The following is a 20,451-nucleotide window of genomic DNA, read 5'->3' on the forward strand; positions in this document are numbered from 1 at the left end:
TTACTCTTGAAATTCTTTTTTGGCCTTCCTGTTGCACTTGACTTGCCAGAGTTTATGCTCCTTTCTATTTTCCTCATTAAGATTTGACTTCCAATTTTTAAAAGAGGTCTTTTTGCCCCTAATTGCCTCTTTTACTGTGTTTAGCCATGGTGGTGGTGGGTTTTCTGGTCCTTTTATTGTTTTTCTAATAGTGTTTATTATTATTATGGTGTTTTTAAAAAGTTGCCATGTAGTTTGCAGACTACAGTTTGCAGACATTTCACTCTTCTGACAGTTTCTTTTAATTTCTGTTTAACTAGCCTCCTCATTTTTTGTGCAATTCCCTTTGTTGAAGTTAAATGCTAGTGTAGTGGGTTTCTTTGGTATTTTCCTCCCTTACAAGGATCTTATATTTAATCACACTATGGTCACTGTTACTTAGTGGTTCAGCTATATTCACCTCGTGAACTTGATCTTGTGCTTCACGTATGACTAAATCAAGAATTTCTTCTCCCGTTGTGGATTTCATGACTAGCTGCTTCAAGAAGCAGTCATTAATGTGTCTAGAAATTTTATCTCTGCCTCTCAGCCTGAGGTGACATGTTCTCAAGCAATCTGGGTATAACCGAAATCCCCATTATTGTTGGGTTTTCTGGTTTTGTACCCTCTTTAATCTCCCTGAGCATTTCACAGTCATGGTCACCATCCTGGTCAGGTAGTCAGTAGTATATTCCTACTATTATACTTTTATGATTCAACCACAGAGATTCTACAGTACAGTTTGATTCATTTAAGGCTTTTACTATATTTGCCTGTATGCTTTCTTTCACATATAGTGGCATCCTACAGCACAATATACTCTTTCATTCCTATAGATTTCGTACCCTGGTATTACTGTGTCCCATTGATCATCATCTTTCAACCAAGTTTCTGTGATGCCTATTATATTAATAACCTCCTTTTATACCAGCCACTCAAGTTTCAGTATCTTGAACCAGATGTGCTCCATTGGTCTTTGGGTAACCAAAAAACTGACAAACTGGGTCAGACCAATGGCCCATCTACCCCAAACAGTAACCAGTATCAGAGCTTCAGGGGAAGTGTACAGAACACGGCAGCTGAAATGATCCACCCATCTTCCCCTCCAGATTTCTGGCAGTCAGAGGTATAGGGTTGCCACAAAAGTGTGGGGTTGTATCCTTGACCATCTTGGCTAATAGCTAGGGTCCTACCAAATTCATGGTTCACTTTGATCAATTTCACGGCCACAGGGTCTTAAAATTAGTCAATTGCACGATTTCAGATGTTTATATCTGAAATGTCATGGTGTAGTAACCATGGGGACTCTGATCCAAAAGGGGATCATAGGGGTGGGGTCCTAAAGCTCTTGTAAGGGGGTTGCAGGATTGCCATACTCACTTCTATGCTGCCTTCAGAGCCCAGCTGCGGAGTTTCCTGCAACTGGAGGTAGGTCCGATCTCCCCAGTGCTGCTTGGAGTGCCACAACCAGGGGCTCTTAGCTGCTAATCAGGGCCGGGGCCTCGGACAATTTGAAAAATGGGTGCCCCAGCCATGGTAGGAGTCACAGGGTGGAAGCCCGGATCCCTGGCTGGAGCCATAGCGGTGGAGAGGAAGGGCCAGCAGCCCCAAGCCAGGCCCCCCTGAGACTGGGCAGGAGCTCCAGGGGCTGGAGCTGCAGAGGGTGGCAGCCCCAGCCCAGGTCTGAAACCAAGTCTCTGAGCCGCAAGGGGGTAGAAGCCCTGAGTCCCGGCTGGAGTCCAGGCCCTCGCAATTCCAGCAGCAGCCCCAAGCTCGAATGCCCAGAGTCCAGGCAGGAGCTGCAGGGGGTGGAAGACCCAAGCCCCGGCAGGAGCCTGGGCACCTCCCAGCCCTGGCAGGAGCCATGGGGGGTGAAGCAGCAGGCCGGGCATAAGCCAGGTGGGAGAGGGAACAGTAGGCCCAGAGCCCAGGCACCCCAAGCCCTGGCAGGAGTTGTGTGTGGGCGGGGTGGAAGCCCCGGAACTAGAGTGTCCCAAGCTCCGGCAAGAGCCACTGGGGAAGCAGTCCAGAGCCCAGCTCTGGGGCTGCTGCAGCACAGGGTGGTACACACTCACTTCTGTGCTGCCTGTGGGGGAGGGTCTGATCTCTCCCCGTAACAGCTGTGCAGGGAAAGGATAAGTCCTGTCTCATCCCAGCCCAGCTGAGATTGCGGAGATCAGATTTCACGGGAAAGGTCTTATTTCACGGTCCGTGACATGTTTTTCACGGCCATGAAATTGGTATGGCCCTACTGACCTATCCTCCATGAACTTATCTAGTCCTTTTTCTTGAACTGGAGCTTTAAAAAGTTCATCTCTCAAATAGGCATGAACAGATTCACTTTACATCCCCATACAGAAATTTAAATTGGCACTGGGACAGGATCCCCAACACCTTTTATGTGAATGTGTGAAACAGTGCGACATGATACACAGATGAAAAAGTAAGCAGGCTTCACTTCTAATGGAACACCACTGGATTTTGAAATGAAACAGATGGGAAGCGGATTCTTCACAGATTTTAAAAGGTCCACGAGCTACAGCACTGCTTTTTTTAAACCATGGAATGGAACAAACTTGAATTAGGGATGTATAAGTGGGATGTGCATATATCACTATGTCAATTTGTTGTTCAATCCATAGAGCACCAAGTTACTGGAGCAGGAATCATTATGGATTGTCCTCTAGCAAGAGACTAGAACTGGAACATAAGGAAAAGCACAAACAAGTTTGTTTACACTTGCAGGAGATAATGCTGCCTGCTTCTTGTTTACAATGTCACCTGAAAGTGAGAAGAGACGTTCGCATGGCACTGTTGTAGCCGGCGTCACAAGCTATTTACATGCCAGATGCGCTAAAGATTCATATGTCCTTTCATGCTTCAACCACCATTCCAAGGGACATGCTGATGATGCTGATGATGACGCCCATGCTGATGATGGGTACTGCTCAACAACAAACCAAAGCATTGCAGACCAATGCAGGTTCACTTTCATCATCTGAGTCAGATGTCACCAGCAGAAGGTTGATTTTCTTTTTTTTTTGGGTGGTTTCCACATCAGAATGTTGCTCTTTTAAGACTTCTGAAAACATGCTCCACACCTTGTCCCTCTCAGATTTTGGAACATACTTCAGATTCTTAAATCTTGGGTCAAGTGCTGTAGCTATCTTTAGAAATCTCACATTGGTACCTTCTTTGCGTTTTGCCAAATCCACAGTGAAAGTGTTCTTAAAACCAACAACATGTGCTGGGTCATCATCCGAGACTGATATAACATGATATATATAGCAGAATGCGGGTAAAAAACGAGCAGGAGACCTACAATTCTCCCCCAAGGAGTTCAGTCAAAAATGTAATTAACACATTTTTTTTAACAAGCGTCATCAGCATGGAAGCATGTCTTCTGGAATGATGGCCGAAGCATGAAGGGATATACAAATGTTTAGCATATCTGCACTACAGTGTTTATCATTTTAACAGTGCGAATATCTGTAGTAAAAATAATATAAAGTGAGTACTGTACACTTTGTATTCTATATTGTAATTTAAATAAATATATTTGAAAATGTAGAAAAATATCCAAAATTTTTCATTTCAATTGGTATTCTATTGTTTAAACTGTGATTAATTTTTTTAATCGCAATGAATTTTTTTAATCATGATTAATTTTTTTGAGTTAATCACATGAGTTAACTGCAATTAATCAACAGCCCTATTATTAACAAGTACAGTTTAAAATTCATGATACTGATTCTGTAATTCAAATCTATTACTAATTTGCTGTTGATTACAATGGAGAAGCAATGAAGATTTGTTAAAAGTCCAATACAGCCCCCATTAAAATCAATGAAGTATTTCTAACAAATCTACAGGTCCACTCCATTACAACAAACAGAATATTTCTAACCAATCTGAGTTTATAAACACATTCACAGCTTATCACTGAATGAATAAGATTTTTTAAATTAATTTCAGATCACCTATATGGATTTAAGGGAACATGTCCGGCAAATATGTTTCTTTAGTTCAGATTAACTGGAAATCAATTTGTAGGATATAATTATAGCCAGACACTCATTTTAAGGCTATGATTTTACTGGGTATTTTGGGTGATAAGCCACAAGGCTGAAACTTATGTGATTTCCTATATTACTAGAACCCCAAGAGAAAAGTAAGTTTATTCTATTTACTGATAATATGTCTGGTATTTATTAAGGCATGTAATTAAACAGTAATATACAGTAACTGCACTTCCTTGAATGAAATTTAGATCTTTTGTTATTTCTTTAGACTGTGACAGGATTCTAATACTTAATGGATAAACAGCAAAATTTCTACTGCCTGATAGGGAAGAAAAAGCTGGGTCTCCTCTTAGCGATTACGTCACAAGGAATATACTTAGTAAGTGCATACTTATTTTATGTTTAGAAATAATTCTTTGCTACTCAAGCCAGTCAAAAGTTTTTGTTCCTGTTAGTCTAAAAGCTATTGAGAGATAACATCAGCCTCATTTTGATTCTCTACAAAAAAATTTATCTATTCACTGCACGATTAATTTTGCACTATTTGCAGTACTACATATTCCATTAAATTAGGCATACAATGTTAACATATCTGCTATCTTCTTCCTTTCAGTAGTCATTCTGTCATCTGAACTAGACGAAACTGAGGCTCCTCTCTGATGGGAAACACTGGGGCTTGATAGCACAGAGTAGCAATGCTCACTAGCGGGGTGCGATTTCTGAAGCACACCAGCCTGTTGCATGCTACACTGATCCATGTAGACCCTGTTGAAGTGATCTAAAAGTTCCCTAGAGTGCATTAATTTAGCTGTTTTAGTTGGTACACTTGAGAAATCACACCTTCAGTGCACATTACACCTTCAGTGCTCTATATAGACAAGCCCAAAGTGTCCTTTCTCTATGACACATTGGAATAAGGTTCTTCTCAGAGATGCACAAGTGTACCAGGCCCCTTCAAGGAGCTGCTTTATTAGTAGTAGTATGAAAAATTCATGTATACATACTATAATAAGTTAATGCACTACTTCAGGGTAAGATACAATCCCTGACAAAAAGTGAACTGGAACAAATAATAATGAATGTGGTAATAGTGGTTGAATTCAACATGCTTTTAGCATTATTCACAATCAAAGCAAATTTACTGTTCCAAGAGGATTCTTTTCCTCAGCTATTGCTTCAAATACCATGCACTGGTAAATATTGGGTAAATTGGGTAAAAATAAATGGGTAAATATTACCTGGGTAAATATTACCCTGATTTTTGAGGGTGGGTTTCTATATCATAATATATCTGCTTTTGTGAATGAACTGACAACAGTCCAAAATTATGTTAGGTCACATTATGCTACCTCAGCCCCAAAAAACTATAGAACAACAACAAAAAATAGAACTACAATATTTGTTTACCATTGTTCTAAGCAACTCAGAAGACATCACTATCGATGGAAGGTTTTCTAAATGCTCTTAACTAACAAGCTGAAATACTTGGAAGGATTGATTTTTCATGTGTATATTGAGAAAATACTGAAGGAGGAACTCATTGACCGATATAATGAAATGTACAAGATTCTGAGATCCTATTTAAGAAAATAACAATGCAGAGCTATATTAAAATGTCCTAGCACAGAGGTACTATAATATCTTACGTTACAATCCTTCACTCAGTAAAGTGCAAGAGGACCTGTAGATTAGCACTGAAGACAATGGCATTGCACATGAATGCATCGATTCTGCATCCAATTGCAGGATCATGGCCCATGTATATAAAATGTTTGCCAACCCTTTCCCCATATTTAATAATAATAATAAACCCACTTACTTGCTTTTCCCTTTGTACACTGTAGCATATGATCCTTCCCCTAATTTTTCCAGTTTTTCGTAAGAGTCTGCTTTTCCAAACTTGGGGCTTGTAGGCTAAATAAAAATAAAGGATGGAACTTTCAGCATTAACACCAAAATTAACTGCTTTGATTCAACCATGAAAGACTAAACAACATTACCGAAACGGATGGGATTATGTCTGAATTTTTTTAATATTGGCTGCAAGAATCCAGCAGAACTAATGTAGAATGTTTAATAGGCTGCTCAAATAAACATCATTCAACACTCCAGATGGTGGTTACCTATTTCAACCATATTCTTGTATCAGTGGAGCCATCAAAAGGAGGCTTGTGTTTCATTTTTGGCATAGAAAACTTTATATGCAGAGGTGGATCATTTCCAACTAAACCAACCAATCTGTTTTAATAAATGTAATTCAAGATTCTAATCTTCTCTATAAAATGGGCAAGGTAATCACATAGGCCTGCTTAGATGAAAACATGTAAAAAATACTGTCAGTGGCACTTAGGGCACTGAGCACCTCCCAGAAGATCTAAATATCTTATGGAATGGGCCCTCTAAGAGTGAATTTCACTTCTGAATTGATCCTAAAATTCTTTGGTTTGCATACACAACCAAAGCATGCCTTTTAATGGTGTGTGTATGCAGTATGGCTTTTTATCATCTTTATTCTTAATGACTGCTGCCTGGGTTTCTATAACTGAATCAAGTTAACTACGGTACTTTGTTCAGTGAAAAAGCAAAAGGTCAGATTTTCAGTTAGTGCAATCAGACATAGCCCCCACTGGCTTTAGCAACAGCCCTAAGGAATCTGCCCTAAGCTTTTACACAAACTTAACAAAACTGACAATAACTAGAGCTGTGAAGAGTAGAAGTTCATACTGCACCTTTAAAAATATACTCTAAAATGATTAATTTGAAAGTGCTGAAAATAAGGAAAATTATGCAGAGGGCTCTGTCTTGTAAAATTGCACCATTTATCTTCATTTTGTTAAACAGAGCCTACTCAGCAGGAGAATACCAAACAATGTTTCTCGCAATCTTCATTATTTCAGTACAATAGTCTATGAAAACAATTACGTACATAATTGTGTCACTTTGTAGACATGAATCTCTGATACATATGTGAAAGTATACATGTATATATGGAGAGAGAGAGAGAGAAAGTTATGGCATACATGAGGGTGCAAAAGTGGTATAAATATTTCTGGTCAAAGAAAACCACTTTGTTTTTGCAGAAATTTTCAATTTCTGTTTTTGATTTTCAGTCACAGATTCATTCTGGGTTCCTCCCTCTTATATTTTTCCAGTGCAAAAGGAGAAGAAGAAAAAAAGAGAGAGAAAGTGAGATTATGTTTAAACTATTCTCTCCCCTTCCCCCATTTTCCACCGGTGGAAGAGGAGAATAGGGAGGGGGAAAAACTAAAAACACAAAAATTAAGGACCAAAAACCTAAATTAAATGAAAATGTAATCACTAGAAGGAGAAGGATCCATCAGACAAGGTTTGTCTGCTATCAGCTTGCTTCCAAGTGAGCCATTACCAACAGGTATGGATGTGTATTTGTTTGAGGGCAGGGAGAAAGTAGTCCACAATATAGTAGGTTTGCAAAACTATCAAAAAAAACCAACCACCCACCTTTGAGGCTCCTCCATCACTAGATTTCCATGTTATTCGGATATGATGAAGCTGGTTTACTGTGTTTTACTTTTCTTATATGTAGTTTGCCTATTTTCATGTTGAGACTTACTTGTTCCGTTGTTTTGGGATTTTTGTTTTGTTTTGTTTTTTTGTTTTTGTTTGTTTTATAATACCGCCAGTTGCCATAACGTAGAGGTCTTAAGAATCGCTATTGCTTTAGGGTTCTGATAGGTAATCCATTACCATAAAAATCAAATAATTATTCCCTCAACCACAGACTCACTTCCCCCTATTCCAGCTGTCAAAAATATTGGTTTAAAATCATAGTTATTTGATTCATTCCCCGCTTGGAAGCCTGCTGCATCCCCACTGAGAGTAGGCAGAGGATGAGAAGAGCTTGCATTGGGCAGGACCAGTAAGATGGCCATAGGAAGAGCTCACTACTGACTACGCAGGAGAGGTGCCTGTGTTGACTGCCTCTGCCTGATGGGTACCTCTGCCACATGCATCAGCAGCTGTTGTGCTACAAACTCCAGCTTCATAGAAGCAGGATGGGCCTTGTCTCTCTTACTATGCAGTCACAACTCCCAGTTGGTCCAGTGCCTGGTCATGCTGAGAGAGAACAGCCCCAAAGCAACAAGAAAACTATTCAGTCACCATCTGTCCAGACCCAGCAGAAAGACCTGGCAGCTCTTCTCCCCTTTGCAGACCGTGATGCCTCAGTACCCAGGTTGGCCCTCTGATCTAGCAAAAAGGGTGTCCTTTCAGTCATCCTGAAGTGGCACAAGGCTCTGCATTGGATTCTGGATCCACAAGTTATCCCACCCAGTGGTCCAGCTTGGCTCTCTGATCTAGCTGGACCACTGGGTGGGATAACTTGTTGATCCAGAACCCAATGAGATCCTTGCCACTTCCAAAGGTGGAACCAAAGTGTACACAGTCCAGGCAGTGTCAGACCCTACTGGTGTGTCTCCCCACAATACAGTGTAGGATGTTGTAGGCCAGGTGTTCAGGCACCTAAAGAGGCATATTGGTGCTTAATGGTATTTTCAAAAGCTGCTATCTGCATCTTTAGATACCTATATATCTTTAAAAACTGGCCCTTTAATTTGTTCTGTGACTCCCTGTATTATCTTTCAAAAGCACAAATTAACAGAGGCTGCTGCTATGATACTTTAGCATGAAACTTGCAAACTAATCTGCAAGATATTTCAGAGACCACAAAAAACTTTGAAAAGTGATATTGAGAATGCACACCACATGACAATTAATCTTTGAAAAAATTCACCAATTGCTGATGCTAGCAGTTAACAATAATTTTGATTATTAAACGTGAAAATAGAATTGACACTAATTTACATTTCACAATTTCACATGGTACCTTTCTACATTTCACTCATCTTAGAAAATACAGTATACTAGTCAGTTTAATTTTCTGGTTCTTAGTCAATAGCCTTGTATTGCAATGTCTGGGTTGAAAAGGCTGCAGAGGTTGATCCTCTAAAGAATTGAAACAATCTCTATTAATATTAAATTTTGTAAAATTTTGTTATAAATTTGGAGTCTAAATCATCTGAAATGCCATGTAAACTCTGAAATCCCAAATGTTTATATTTAAATACATTACTGCATACACAAAATTGCATTGGGGTTTTTTTCCTCCTTTCAGTACATCCAGTTTCATATGTCTATTTCTGAAATACTTTACAGAGCAAAATCCATAGCTATAGATCTTTCTATAAAATACAGGAAAGGCCACTCATTCCCATCTATTTAAAATTAGCCTTTGATTGTTACAGCAAACACCACCATTTTTAAAGTTAATAGTACGGTATATAAAAAAACTGAAGACCTTAGAACAGTTTATTCAATCCACAGCTTTCAAATGTTTAAAAATGATTTTTCTTTTTTGTTCAAAACCATGTTTCTTTTGATAAATCAGCTGCCACAAAACAGAGAACATGCAGATAAGAAACTGCAAGCCTTTTGGATGACGACAGAATATAAGTGATTTTGAACATGTGTGGAGGCTGATTTCAATCCCTCCCAAGCATAAATTACAGTACTACAAAAAACACATGATGTTAATATGATGGCTGAATTTAGCCTGAAGTCACTTTTCTGTTCACATTTAAAAAAATTATTAACAGAACCTATGACTTAGGTATGTGATAATAAAAGCAGAGGTTTTAAAAGAGATCTTTCATTATCTGGAAGATAATTTTATCTAGATGGCAGCTACTCAAGCCCCTGAATATGACACTTGATTTCTCTTTGCTCAGGAGGTAGCAAGAGATGTGGTCAATGATGTGCAGATGACTTGTGGATATATAGTTTTTTGAGAAAAGAAAAGCTTCCTTTTAAATATAAGCTTGACCCATAGGGGAAAAAACGGTTACTAGCCTTCCTGCTGTTCTTCAAGATATGTTGCTCAGGTCCATTCCATGCTAGGTATGTGTGTGCCACGTGCACAGATGCTGGAGATTTTTCTCTCAGTGATATCCAGAGGACTGGCTGTAGTGCCAGCATAAGGGGTGCCACCGGCTCCGCACCCTCTCAGTTCCTTCTTGCTGGCAACTCCAACAGAGGGGTAAGGAGGGTGGGTCATGTAATGGACAGGAGCAACACATCTTAAAAAACAAGTTACAAAAGGTAGGTAACTGGTTTTTCTTCTTCAAGTGCTTGCTCATGTCCATTCCATTCTAGGTGACTCTCAAGCAGTACTCCAGGAGGTGGGTGCAGAGTTCATGGATGTGCTGACTGCAACACCGCTCTCCCAAGACTGGCATCATCACAGGCTTGCTGGACATAGTGTGAAGGTATGAATCAATGACCATGTTGCAGCTCTGCAGATGTCCTGGATTGGTACTAGTGTGAGGAACGCTGCTGACGAAGCTTGGGCTCTCATGGAATAAGTGGTCAAGATGGCTGGAGGCAGAACCTTCACCTGGTCGTAGCAAGCCCAGATACATGCAGTTATGCAGGACGAGATTCTTTGGGATGACACAGGCAGCCCTCTCGTCATTTCTGCTACTTCTACAAAGTGTTGTGTAGACTACTGGAAGGGCTTAGTCTTCTCAACATAGAAGGCGAGGGCCCACCTAACATTCAAAGCATGGAACCGACATTCCCCAGCAGTCTTGTTAGGTTTCGGAAAGAAGACAGGAAGAAAAAAATGTGTTGGTTGTTTGGAATTGCAAAACCACCTTTGGTAGGAAGGCCGGAGGGGAGTGCAGCTGGACTTCGTCCTTCAATAACACTGTATAAGGGGGGTTCTGATGTCAGGGCTTTGATCTCTGAGACCCTTCTGGCCGAGGTGACTACCATCAGGAAGGCAACCTTCCAAGAGAAGCAGTATGGGGCAAGATGCTAACAGCTCAAAAGATGGCCCCCTGAGCCTCGACAGCACTAGGTTTAAGTCCATGGCAGAATCAGATCACAAACCTGAGGGTAGAGTCTTTCCAGGCCCTTGAAAAATCTGACCATCTTGTGGGAGAACACTGATCTGCCCTGCACTGGAGAGAGGAAGGTTGAGGTAGCTGCCAAGTGGACCTTAATAGAGGAGAGAGACAGATCTCAATGCCTTAGGTGGAGCAGATAGTTCAAGACAGACTGCAGGGAAGACCGGGATGGAGAGAGATTCAGTTTGGCCATGAAAGTAGCCCTGGTGGAAGGTTTTCTGCTACCTATCAAGACTTGCCAGACTTGTTCCGAATAGGGCTGCTTTTCAGGGTTCAGCCATGCAGCAATCATGCCATCAGGTGCAGGGATGTAAGGTTCGAATGAAGCAACCGGCTATGGTCTTGTGAAATCAAGTCTGAGTGGGATACAAGCATGGGTAGAGCTGCCACTGAAAGATCCAGAAGCATACTGAACCAATGCTGAAGAGACCATGTGGAGTTATCAGGAATAACCTTTACCTTGTCCCGCCTGATTTTTAGGAGGAACTTGTGAACCAAGAGGATCAGTGGGAAGACGTATAGTAGGCAGTCTGCCCATGAGAGGAGGAAGGCATCGAATAGAACTGATGTGCCCGTTCAGTGAATAGAACTGATGGTATTTCCTGTTCTGTCTGTGGCGAACAGGTCCACCTGGGGAGGCCCCCACTTCTGGAAGATGACACTGATGACCTCCGGATAAAGAGACCACTCACGGCGAGAGACAAAGGACCTGCTGAGGCAATCCACTAATGTGTTTTGGGCTCGGGGAAAACGTGATGCTTCGAGGTGAATGGCGTGTTTCAAGCAGAAGTTCCCTGGCACAGGGCTGAAGATTGAGCCCCTCCCTACTTGTTGAAGTAATTCACTGATGCAATGTTGTCCATCAAGACACGCACCACCTTGCCTGAGACCTGGGAAGGGACATCTGCAAGCCAAACATACTGCTCTGTGTTCCCTAACATTTATATGCAGGGAACGTTCCTCCTGGGACCAGAGGCCCTGAGATTGTTGAGGTGGGCTCTCTAATCCAGGTCTGATGCATCCAAAACTAAGGTTACGAACAGATGCAGGGCAGCAAAGGGTACTCCTTTCATTAAGGAACCTGGGTCTCTCCACCAAGTCAGCAAAGCGAGGACTGCCAGCAGAATCATGAGTATTGAGTTTAAGTTGTGTCTGCTTAGGGAGTAGACTGACGCTAGCGACATTTGTAGGGGTCTGAGGTATAGCCTTGCGTACTGCACCACATAGTTACATACTGCCATCTGACCCAACAGTTTGAGGCAAACCCGAGCGGTTGTTAGTGGGTGGGTCATGACCTTGGAGATCAGGTCCAACATAGCTCGGAATCTGGCCTCTAATAAGTAGGTCTGGGTCTGGGTCAAGTCAAGCACTGCCCCAAAGAACTCTATTCTCTGAACCGGAACCAAAGTTGACTTATGCTCATTTATCAACAGTCCCAGAACCTGAAAGGTGGCCTGTACTGTACTGATGCTGTGCTGGACCTGAGCCTGCCAGTGGCCTTTGATCAGCCAGCCGTCGAGCTACAGGTAGATATGGACACCTCAACGTCTGAAGAAGGCTGCTACCACCGCCATACACTTAATGAAGAGCCATGGGCTGCCGACAGGCCAAAGGGAAGTGCTGTGCATTGGCAGTCGTGTTCATCCACTACAAACCTCTCTTCTGGAGGGAGCTGCTACAGCCAGTATGTCAACTAGGCTGGGTGAAGACTCCTTTAGCTCCCCGACTTCCAGCCCCAAGTTTGCAGTGACCCTTTTCAGGAGCTCTTGATGGGCCCTGAAGTTATCTGGCAGTAGTAGGTTACTAGGGCCTGCGACCACCTCATCCGGGGATGACGAGGAAGAAGCCTGCACTGGAGGAGGGGCTGCCTCCTCTTCCTCAACCTGAACCATATCCATTGGGGCCATTTCTCAGACATTGGTACCATAGTCAGGGTCCAGCACCATATGGGAAGAAACAGTTGGGTTTCAGAGGTGGGTCCTGGACTGGACGTGGTGCTCTAGGCAGAGCCACCAGAGCTAACAGTGACCTTCATGGCCAAACAATCTCTCCATCCTGGTCTTCCCTGCAGTCTATCGTCACAGAATCACAGACAACTGCAGCAGCACAGGAGCCAGCAAACAGCTGTAAACGGGAAGTTTGAGTGGGAGTTTGCAAGGGGAGTTTGGGGGGAAAGACTAAAAGAGCCAGGCAGAGGAACAGACAGGCTAGCGAAGGGAGTGTGTGGTGTTTTGGTGCTCGTTGGGGGGGTGGTGGGGGTTGTTGTGGGAGGTGGTGTTTTGCTTTCGTTTGTTATTCCCAGACTAACAGGACTTTGGTGGGAAGGCTATGACAGATACAGAGGCAGCAGTGGAAGTGACCCAAGCAGTGAAGATGACTGGATGTGGAAGCTGCGGCATGTACATGATCCTGGAGGGGGTACCTGAAAAGAGTTTCGTCTGCATGAAGTGCCACCTGATAGAGCTGATGGAATAAAGATCTGAGGATTGGAGATGCAGGTGGAAACTCTGGCTGAGTTTAGAAGGGGGTTCAAGCAGATGATGGAGCAAAGACATGAGAACGCTGAAGGGAGAAGCTCAGACTTGCAGATGGAAGGAGGACCAAAGAACTCTGAGGTGAGACTGCTGGGTGAAGAAAGTGGACAGTGGAAGCATGTGACTAAGAGAATCAGGCAGAGGAAAAGATGGGCTAGTGAAGGAGAAATAGAGCTCAGGAACAGGTTTGTGGAGTTGGAAAATGAAGACAGGGAACAGCAGGCACTGAAGGTGAGAAGGCAAGGAAGAAGAGAAGAGCAGCTAGTCCTATAGGAAGAGGGGACGATAACGCTCAATGGAGAATACACTACCAAATATGAGCCCCAGGAGGATATGGGATGGATTGCAGGGAATTGCAAGGGACAATAGGAATCGAGAGGACTTGCAGCCAGAGGGAAAAGGGGATAGACCGGAGAATTTCACCATCACCAGGAAAAGGCAGGTCTACATGATTGGGGACGCCTTATTGAGAAGTATAGACAGGCCTGTAACCAGAGCTGATTCAGAGAACAGAAGGGTGTGCTGTCTGCCTGGTGCTAAGATATGGGATGTGGACCTGAGGCTGAAGAGGATCCTAAAGGGAGCGGGAAAGAATCCATTGATTATCCTTCATGTGGGAACAAATGATATGGCTAGATTCTCGCTGGAACATATCAAGGGAGACTATGCCAGGCTGGGGAAGACACTTAAGAAAATTGAGGCTCAGGTGATCTTCAGTGGGATTCTGCCTGTTCCTAGAGAAGGGCAACAAAGGTGTGACAAGATTATGACGATCAACAGATAGCGCAGGCAGTGATGCTATAAGGAGGGCTTTGGGATGTATGGCCACTGGGAGGCATTCATGGACAGAGGACAGTTCTCTCGGGATGGACTTCATCTGCATAGGGAGGGAAATAGACTTCTAGGATGGAGGCTGGCACAACTGATTAAGAGACCTTTAAACTAGGAATTTGCGGGAGTCGGTTGGGAGATGTCCAGGTAATCTCCACGCCGGATTTTAGCATTGAGAGGGAAGAAAACGAAGTAAGAAAGGATACAGCTGTGGGTAGCAGAATGGACATAAGGAGGAAGGGCAGTGTGGATACCAGTCTAATAGACGGTAGAATGTCCATGCCTAATCGGGTAAAGAACGTGAGCGAAGCAAAACAGCAAAAATTAAGATGTTTGTACACCAATGTGAGGAGCTTAGGTAACAAAATGTAGGAACTAGAGCTACTGGTGCAGGAAGTGAAACCGGATATTATAGGGATAACAGAAACATGGTGGAATAGTAGTCATGATTGGAGTACAGGTATTGAAGGGTACGCCCTGTTTAGGAAAGACAGAAATAAAGGCAAAGGTGGTGGAGTAGCATTGTATATCAATGATGAGGTAGAATGTAAAGAAACAGCAAGTGATGGAATGGATAAAACAGAGTCCGTCTGGGCAAAAATCACACAGGGGAAGAAAGCTACCAGAGCCTCCCTTGGGATAGTGCTTGGGGTGTGCTATAGACTGCCAGGATCCGATTTGGATAAGGATAGAGACCTCTTTAATGTTTTCAATGAAGTAAATACTAATGGGAATTGTGTGATCATGGAAGACTAACTTCCCAGATATAGACTGGAGGACAAGTGCTAGTAATAATAATAGAGCTCAGATATTCTTGGATGCAATAGTTGATGGATTCCTTCACCAAATAGTTGCTGAACCAACAAGAAGGGATGCCATTTTAGATTTGGTTTTGGTGAGTAGTGAAGACCTTAGAGAAGAAATGGTTGTAGGGGACAACATTGGTTTGAGCGATCATGAGCCTATTCAGTTCAAAGCTCATGCTCAAATAAATTGGTTAGTCTCTAAGGTGCCACAAGTACTCCTTTTCTTTTTGCGAATACAGACTAACACGGCTGTTACTCTAAAAACAGATCTGCGACTAGGGTTTTTGATTTCAAAAGGGCTAACTTTAAAAAATTAAGGAAATTAGTTAGGGAAGCGGATTGGACTGAAGAACTTGTGGATCTAAAGACGGAGAAGGTCTGGAATTACTTAAACTCAACATTGCAGAAACTATCAGAAGCCTTCATCCCAAGAAAGCGGAAAAAATTCATAGGCAGGAGTTGTAGACCAACTGGATGAGCAAGCATCTCAGAGAGGTGATTAAGAAAAAGTAGAAAGCCGACAAGGAGTGGAAGATGGGAGGGATTAGCAAAGAAAGCTACCTTATTGAGGTCAGAACATGCAGGGATAAAGTGAGAAAGGCTAAAAGCCATGTAGAGTTGGACTTTGCAAAGGGAATTAAAACCAATAGTAAAAGGTTCCGTAGCCAGATAAATAAGAAAAAAACGAAGAAAGAAGAAGTGGGACCGCTAAACACTGAGGATGGAGTGGAGGTCAAGGATAATTTAGGCATGGCCCAATATCGAAACAAATACTTTGCCTCAGTCTTTAATGAGGAGCTTAGGGATAATGATAGGATGACAAATGGAAATGAGGAAATGGAGGTAGATATTACCACATCCGAGGTAAAAGCCAAACTCCAACAGCTTAATGGGACTAAATCGGGGGGCCCAGATAATCTTCATCCAAGAATATTAAAGGAATTGGCACATGAAATTGTGAGCCCATTAGCAAGAATTTTTAATGGATCTCTAAACTCAGGGGTTGTACCCTATGACTGGAGAATTGCTAACATAGTTCCTATTTGTAAGAAAGGAAAAAAAAGCGATCCGGGTAACTACAGGCCTGTTAGTTTGACATCAGTAGCATGCAAGGTCTTGGAAAAAATTTTGAAAGAGAAAGTAGTTAAGGACATTGAGATCAGTGGTAATTGGGACAAAATACAACATGGTTTTACAAAAGGTAGCTCGTGCCAAACCAACCCGATCCCCTTCTTTGAGAAGGTAACCAATTTTTTAGACAAAGGAAATGCAGTAGATCTAATTTACCTCGATTTCAGTAAGGCATTTGATACTGTTCCACATGAGGAATTATTAGCTAAATTGGAAAAGATGGGAATCAACATGAAAATTGAAAGGTGGATAAGGAATTGGTTAAAGGGGAGACTACAGGGGGTCATACTGAAAGGTGAACTATTAGGCTGGAGGGAGGTTACCAGTGGAATTCCTCAGGGATCGGTTTTGGGACCAATCTTTTTAATACTGACCTTGACAAAAAAAGTGGGAATGTGCTAATAAAGTTTGTGGAGAACACAAAGCTGGGAGGTATTGCCAATACAGAGAAGGACCGGGATATCTCACAGGAAGATCTGGATGACCTTGTAAACTGGAGTAATAGTAATAGGATGAAATTTAATAGTGAAAAGTTCGAGGTCATCCATTTAGGGATTAATAAAAAGAATTTTTGTTATAAGCTTGGAAGTAACAGAGGAGGAGAAGGACCTCGGAGTATTGGTTGATCACAGGATGACTATGAGCCACCAATGTGATATGGCTGTGAAAAAAGCAAATGCAGTCTTGGGATGCATCAGGTGAGGTATTTCTAGTAGAAATAAGGAGGTGTTAGTACCGTTATACAAGGCACTGGTGAGACTTCATCTGGAATAGTGTGTCTCCCATACTGTGTCTCCCATGTTTAAGAAAGATTAATTCAAACTGGAACAGGTACAGAGAAGGGCTACTAGGATGATCCGAGGAATGGAAAACCTGTCTTATGAAAGGAGACTTAAAGGGTTTAGCTTGTTTAGCCTAACCAAAAGAAGGCTGAGGGGAGATATGATTGCTCTCTATAAACATATCAGAGGGATAAATGCCAGGGAGGGAGAGGAATTATTTAAGCTCAGTACCAATGTCGACACAAGAACAATGAATATAAACTGGCCATCAGGAAGTTTAGACTTGAAATTAGACGAAGGTTTCTAACCAATCAGAGGAACAAAGTTCTGGAACAGCCTTCCAAGGGGAGCAGTGGGGGCAAAAAGACATATCTGGCTTCAAGACTAAGCTTGATAAGTTTATGGAAGGGATGATATGATGGGATAGCCTAATTTTGGCAATTAATTGATCTTTGACTCTTAGCAGTAAATAGGCCCAATGGCCTGTGATGGGATGTTAGATGGGGTGGGATCTGAGTTACTACAGAGAGTTCTTTCCTGGGTGTCTGGTTGGTGAGTCTTGCTCACATGCTCAGGGTTTAGCTGATCGCCATATTCGGGGTTGGGAAGGAATTTTCCTCCAGGGCAGATTGGCAGAGGCCCTGGGGGTTTTTTGCCTTCCTCTGCAGTGTGGGGCACTGGTCACTTGCTGGAGGATTCTCTGCACCTTGAAGTCTTTAAACCACGATTTGAGGACTTCAGTAGCTCAGACATAGGTCAGGGGTTTGTTACAGGAGTGGGTGGGTGAGATTCTGTGGCCTGTGTTGTGCAAAAGGTCAGACTAGATGATCATAACGGTCCCTTCTGACCTTAAAGTCTATGATTCTATGAGTGGCCCAGCCCAGGTCTCAATGCCACTCCCCGCTTGTCCCTCTTCAGCTCCGGAGAGAGTGCCCCCTCTCAGTGTGCTGTTTCCTACACTTCTTCCTCGGTACTGGGGGTGAAGAACGGTTCCAGAAAGAGCATGGTGCCTGTGGAGCGCTTCACAGAAAAACCTAAATGCTTGGTGCCAATTCGGAGTGGCTCAGCTAAGGGACTGGTCTGAGGGCTGCCTTCATGACTAAGGCCTTCAGACAAATGTCTATCTTTTTGAGTGTGTGGTCTGAAGCCTCTGCAGATCTGGCACTTCTCTTTAACAAGAGTTTCCTCAAGGCACTTTAGACAGCCAGAGTAGGGTCACTTACTATCATCAGCTTAAAGCCTGGGAACCCAGCCCCTGGGGCTAAAGTCCCTCGATGACAGGGACAACTATTCATGCTATTATATACAGTAACTTAGAACTATATACACTAACTACAATAACTATTCAATGCAAGATAAAAGAGTCCAAACCACTGGGAAAGAAGCCTTATAAAAGCAAACAGGATCATTCCAGGAAACTGTCATGGGTGATAAGAAGGAACTGAAAGGGCGTAGAGCTGGCGGTGCCCCTTATACCGGCGAACACGCATGGGGCTCCAGAAGGCCTAGGACCAGTCCTACTGATACCGCTGAGGGAAAAATCTCCAGCAACTGTACACACGGCACGCACACACCTAGTATGGAAGGACATGAGCAAGCACTCAACAAAGCAGCATTGACTTTAAGGAGGCCAAAAAGGGAAATAAAGCATTCAGACAATAGAAAAGAGCATCTAACTTCCAAGAAGAGACTGTTCTGTGTAAAAAGTCATTTTTGGTTCTTTCAAGTCGTAGTTGTGGAGGAGGAGCTCCTTGCTAATCACAGGTTTTCGAACAAAAGAAGAGTAAGGAGAGGAACTGAGAGAAGACAAAAAGGAAAATGAACCACTTATCAAGATAAAATTGGAGGACAAGTTTCTTGTATTGAAAGGGCTCCAAATCAGTTACTGTACAGGCACTAATAGTAATGGCACAGGCAAATTTGACCCTCCAGAACAGGGGTGGCCAACCTGAGCCCGAGAAAGAGCCAGAATTTACCAATGTACATTGCCAAAGAGCCACAGTAAAACGTCAGCAGGCCCCCATCAGCTCCCCCACCCCGCACCTCCCGATCAGCTGTTTCATGGCATACAGGAGGCTCTGGGGGGAAGGGGGAGGAGCGAGGGCACTGCAGGCTCGGGGTGGGGGGCGGGGCAGGAAGGGGTGGAGTAGAGGCAGGGCCTTTGGCAGAGCCAAGGGTTGAGCAGTGAGCACCCACCGGCACATTGGAAAGTTAGTGCCTCTAGCTCCAGCCCCAGAGTAGGTGCCTATACAAGGAGCCACATATTAACTTCTGAAGAGCCGCATTTGGCTCTAGAGTCACAGGTTGGCCACCCCTGCTCCAGAAAGTTCAAAGACATGTACTGAAAAGGTTCAAAAGCAAAACAACACAGATTCTACACAGGGATGGGTGCTCTAAACTAAGGAATTCTGACTTTTGAGGCAGCTAGAAGGAAACAGGAAATACAAGGAAGAGATGACAAGATGCACTGTTTCCCAGTGATGCTGAGGGCTCACAGAACAGCCACCTAAATTTTGGGATCACTTAATTTGAGAAATGAATTGAAGCCATCAAACAGGAATTCAGACAGCTTTCCTTCAAGTGTCAGGATCAATGTTCCGAGCATTACACTAGCTAAAAAAATATTTTCCATATTTTTCTGTTATTTCTAGCTATGGAATCATTCCTATATTTAACAAGCATCTAGAGCAGTGAGTCAGCATGTTCCTGTGTTTGCAGATTCAATCTTTCAGGTACCAAGTGGTCAGAAAACTTTTGGTACTGTTAGGATGAAGAACTGGCCACTGGAAAATGAATTCTCATTCAAGGAGGACTGCTCATTGTTTCAAAATGGGTGAGAGAACCAAGGTCTCTGAGACTAATATGGAGCAGGTGGAGACAGAAGAATCCTCACCATCTCAAACCTGCATTTGGACCTCTTTCTCCCTCTCCACTGGCAAATGATGGGACTTCAGTCTTCTTGTATTCTAAGAGAAGGATTAGTATTTGGGTGCAAAAGCAATGACTTAATTCAGGGGACAAGGGACAACAGAGATTCCTCCTGAAGCTATATGGCTTGACAAAAATTTGACTTGTATGGGCTGCCCAGACCAAGTCTTTCTCCCATTACTTGGAGAGACTAATTAATCTGAAGAGTCACCTTATAAATCACCCAAATAGTGAAAAACATGGATCTTCTTCCTGTTCAAAGCATACTAGTACACTCACCCTATGCTTGGAGACGGCAGAAGGCACAAATTGGAGGCCAAAGGGTAAAGCCACTCAATGACAAAGGCCCTTAATATGAAAAAAAAAAAATAGTTTGATTAAATGGATTTATGACAACATGAAGTAAGTCCCCTTCAGATCAATGGAGCACAGGAATCCTATTAACAAGGGGAGAG

General features: G+C 42.8%; 1 protein-coding gene across 2 annotated transcripts in view; it reads right to left on the reverse strand.

Annotated features, from left to right (window-relative positions):
- CDK14 (cyclin dependent kinase 14) overlaps positions 1-20,451 on the reverse strand; it is a 282,959-nt gene that overhangs the window by 253,514 nt on the left and 8,994 nt on the right. For both annotated transcript variants that reach the window (XM_077809416.1, XM_077809415.1), the window contains exon 2: positions 5,860-5,954. In XM_077809416.1, coding sequence (XP_077665542.1) covers positions 5,860-5,954 — 95 coding nt within the window. The remainder of the gene's footprint in view (positions 1-5,859; positions 5,955-20,451) is intronic.

Source organism: Eretmochelys imbricata, chromosome 2 (genome assembly GCF_965152235.1).
Source record: "Eretmochelys imbricata isolate rEreImb1 chromosome 2, rEreImb1.hap1, whole genome shotgun sequence".
Taxonomy (NCBI): Eukaryota; Metazoa; Chordata; order Testudines; family Cheloniidae; genus Eretmochelys; species Eretmochelys imbricata.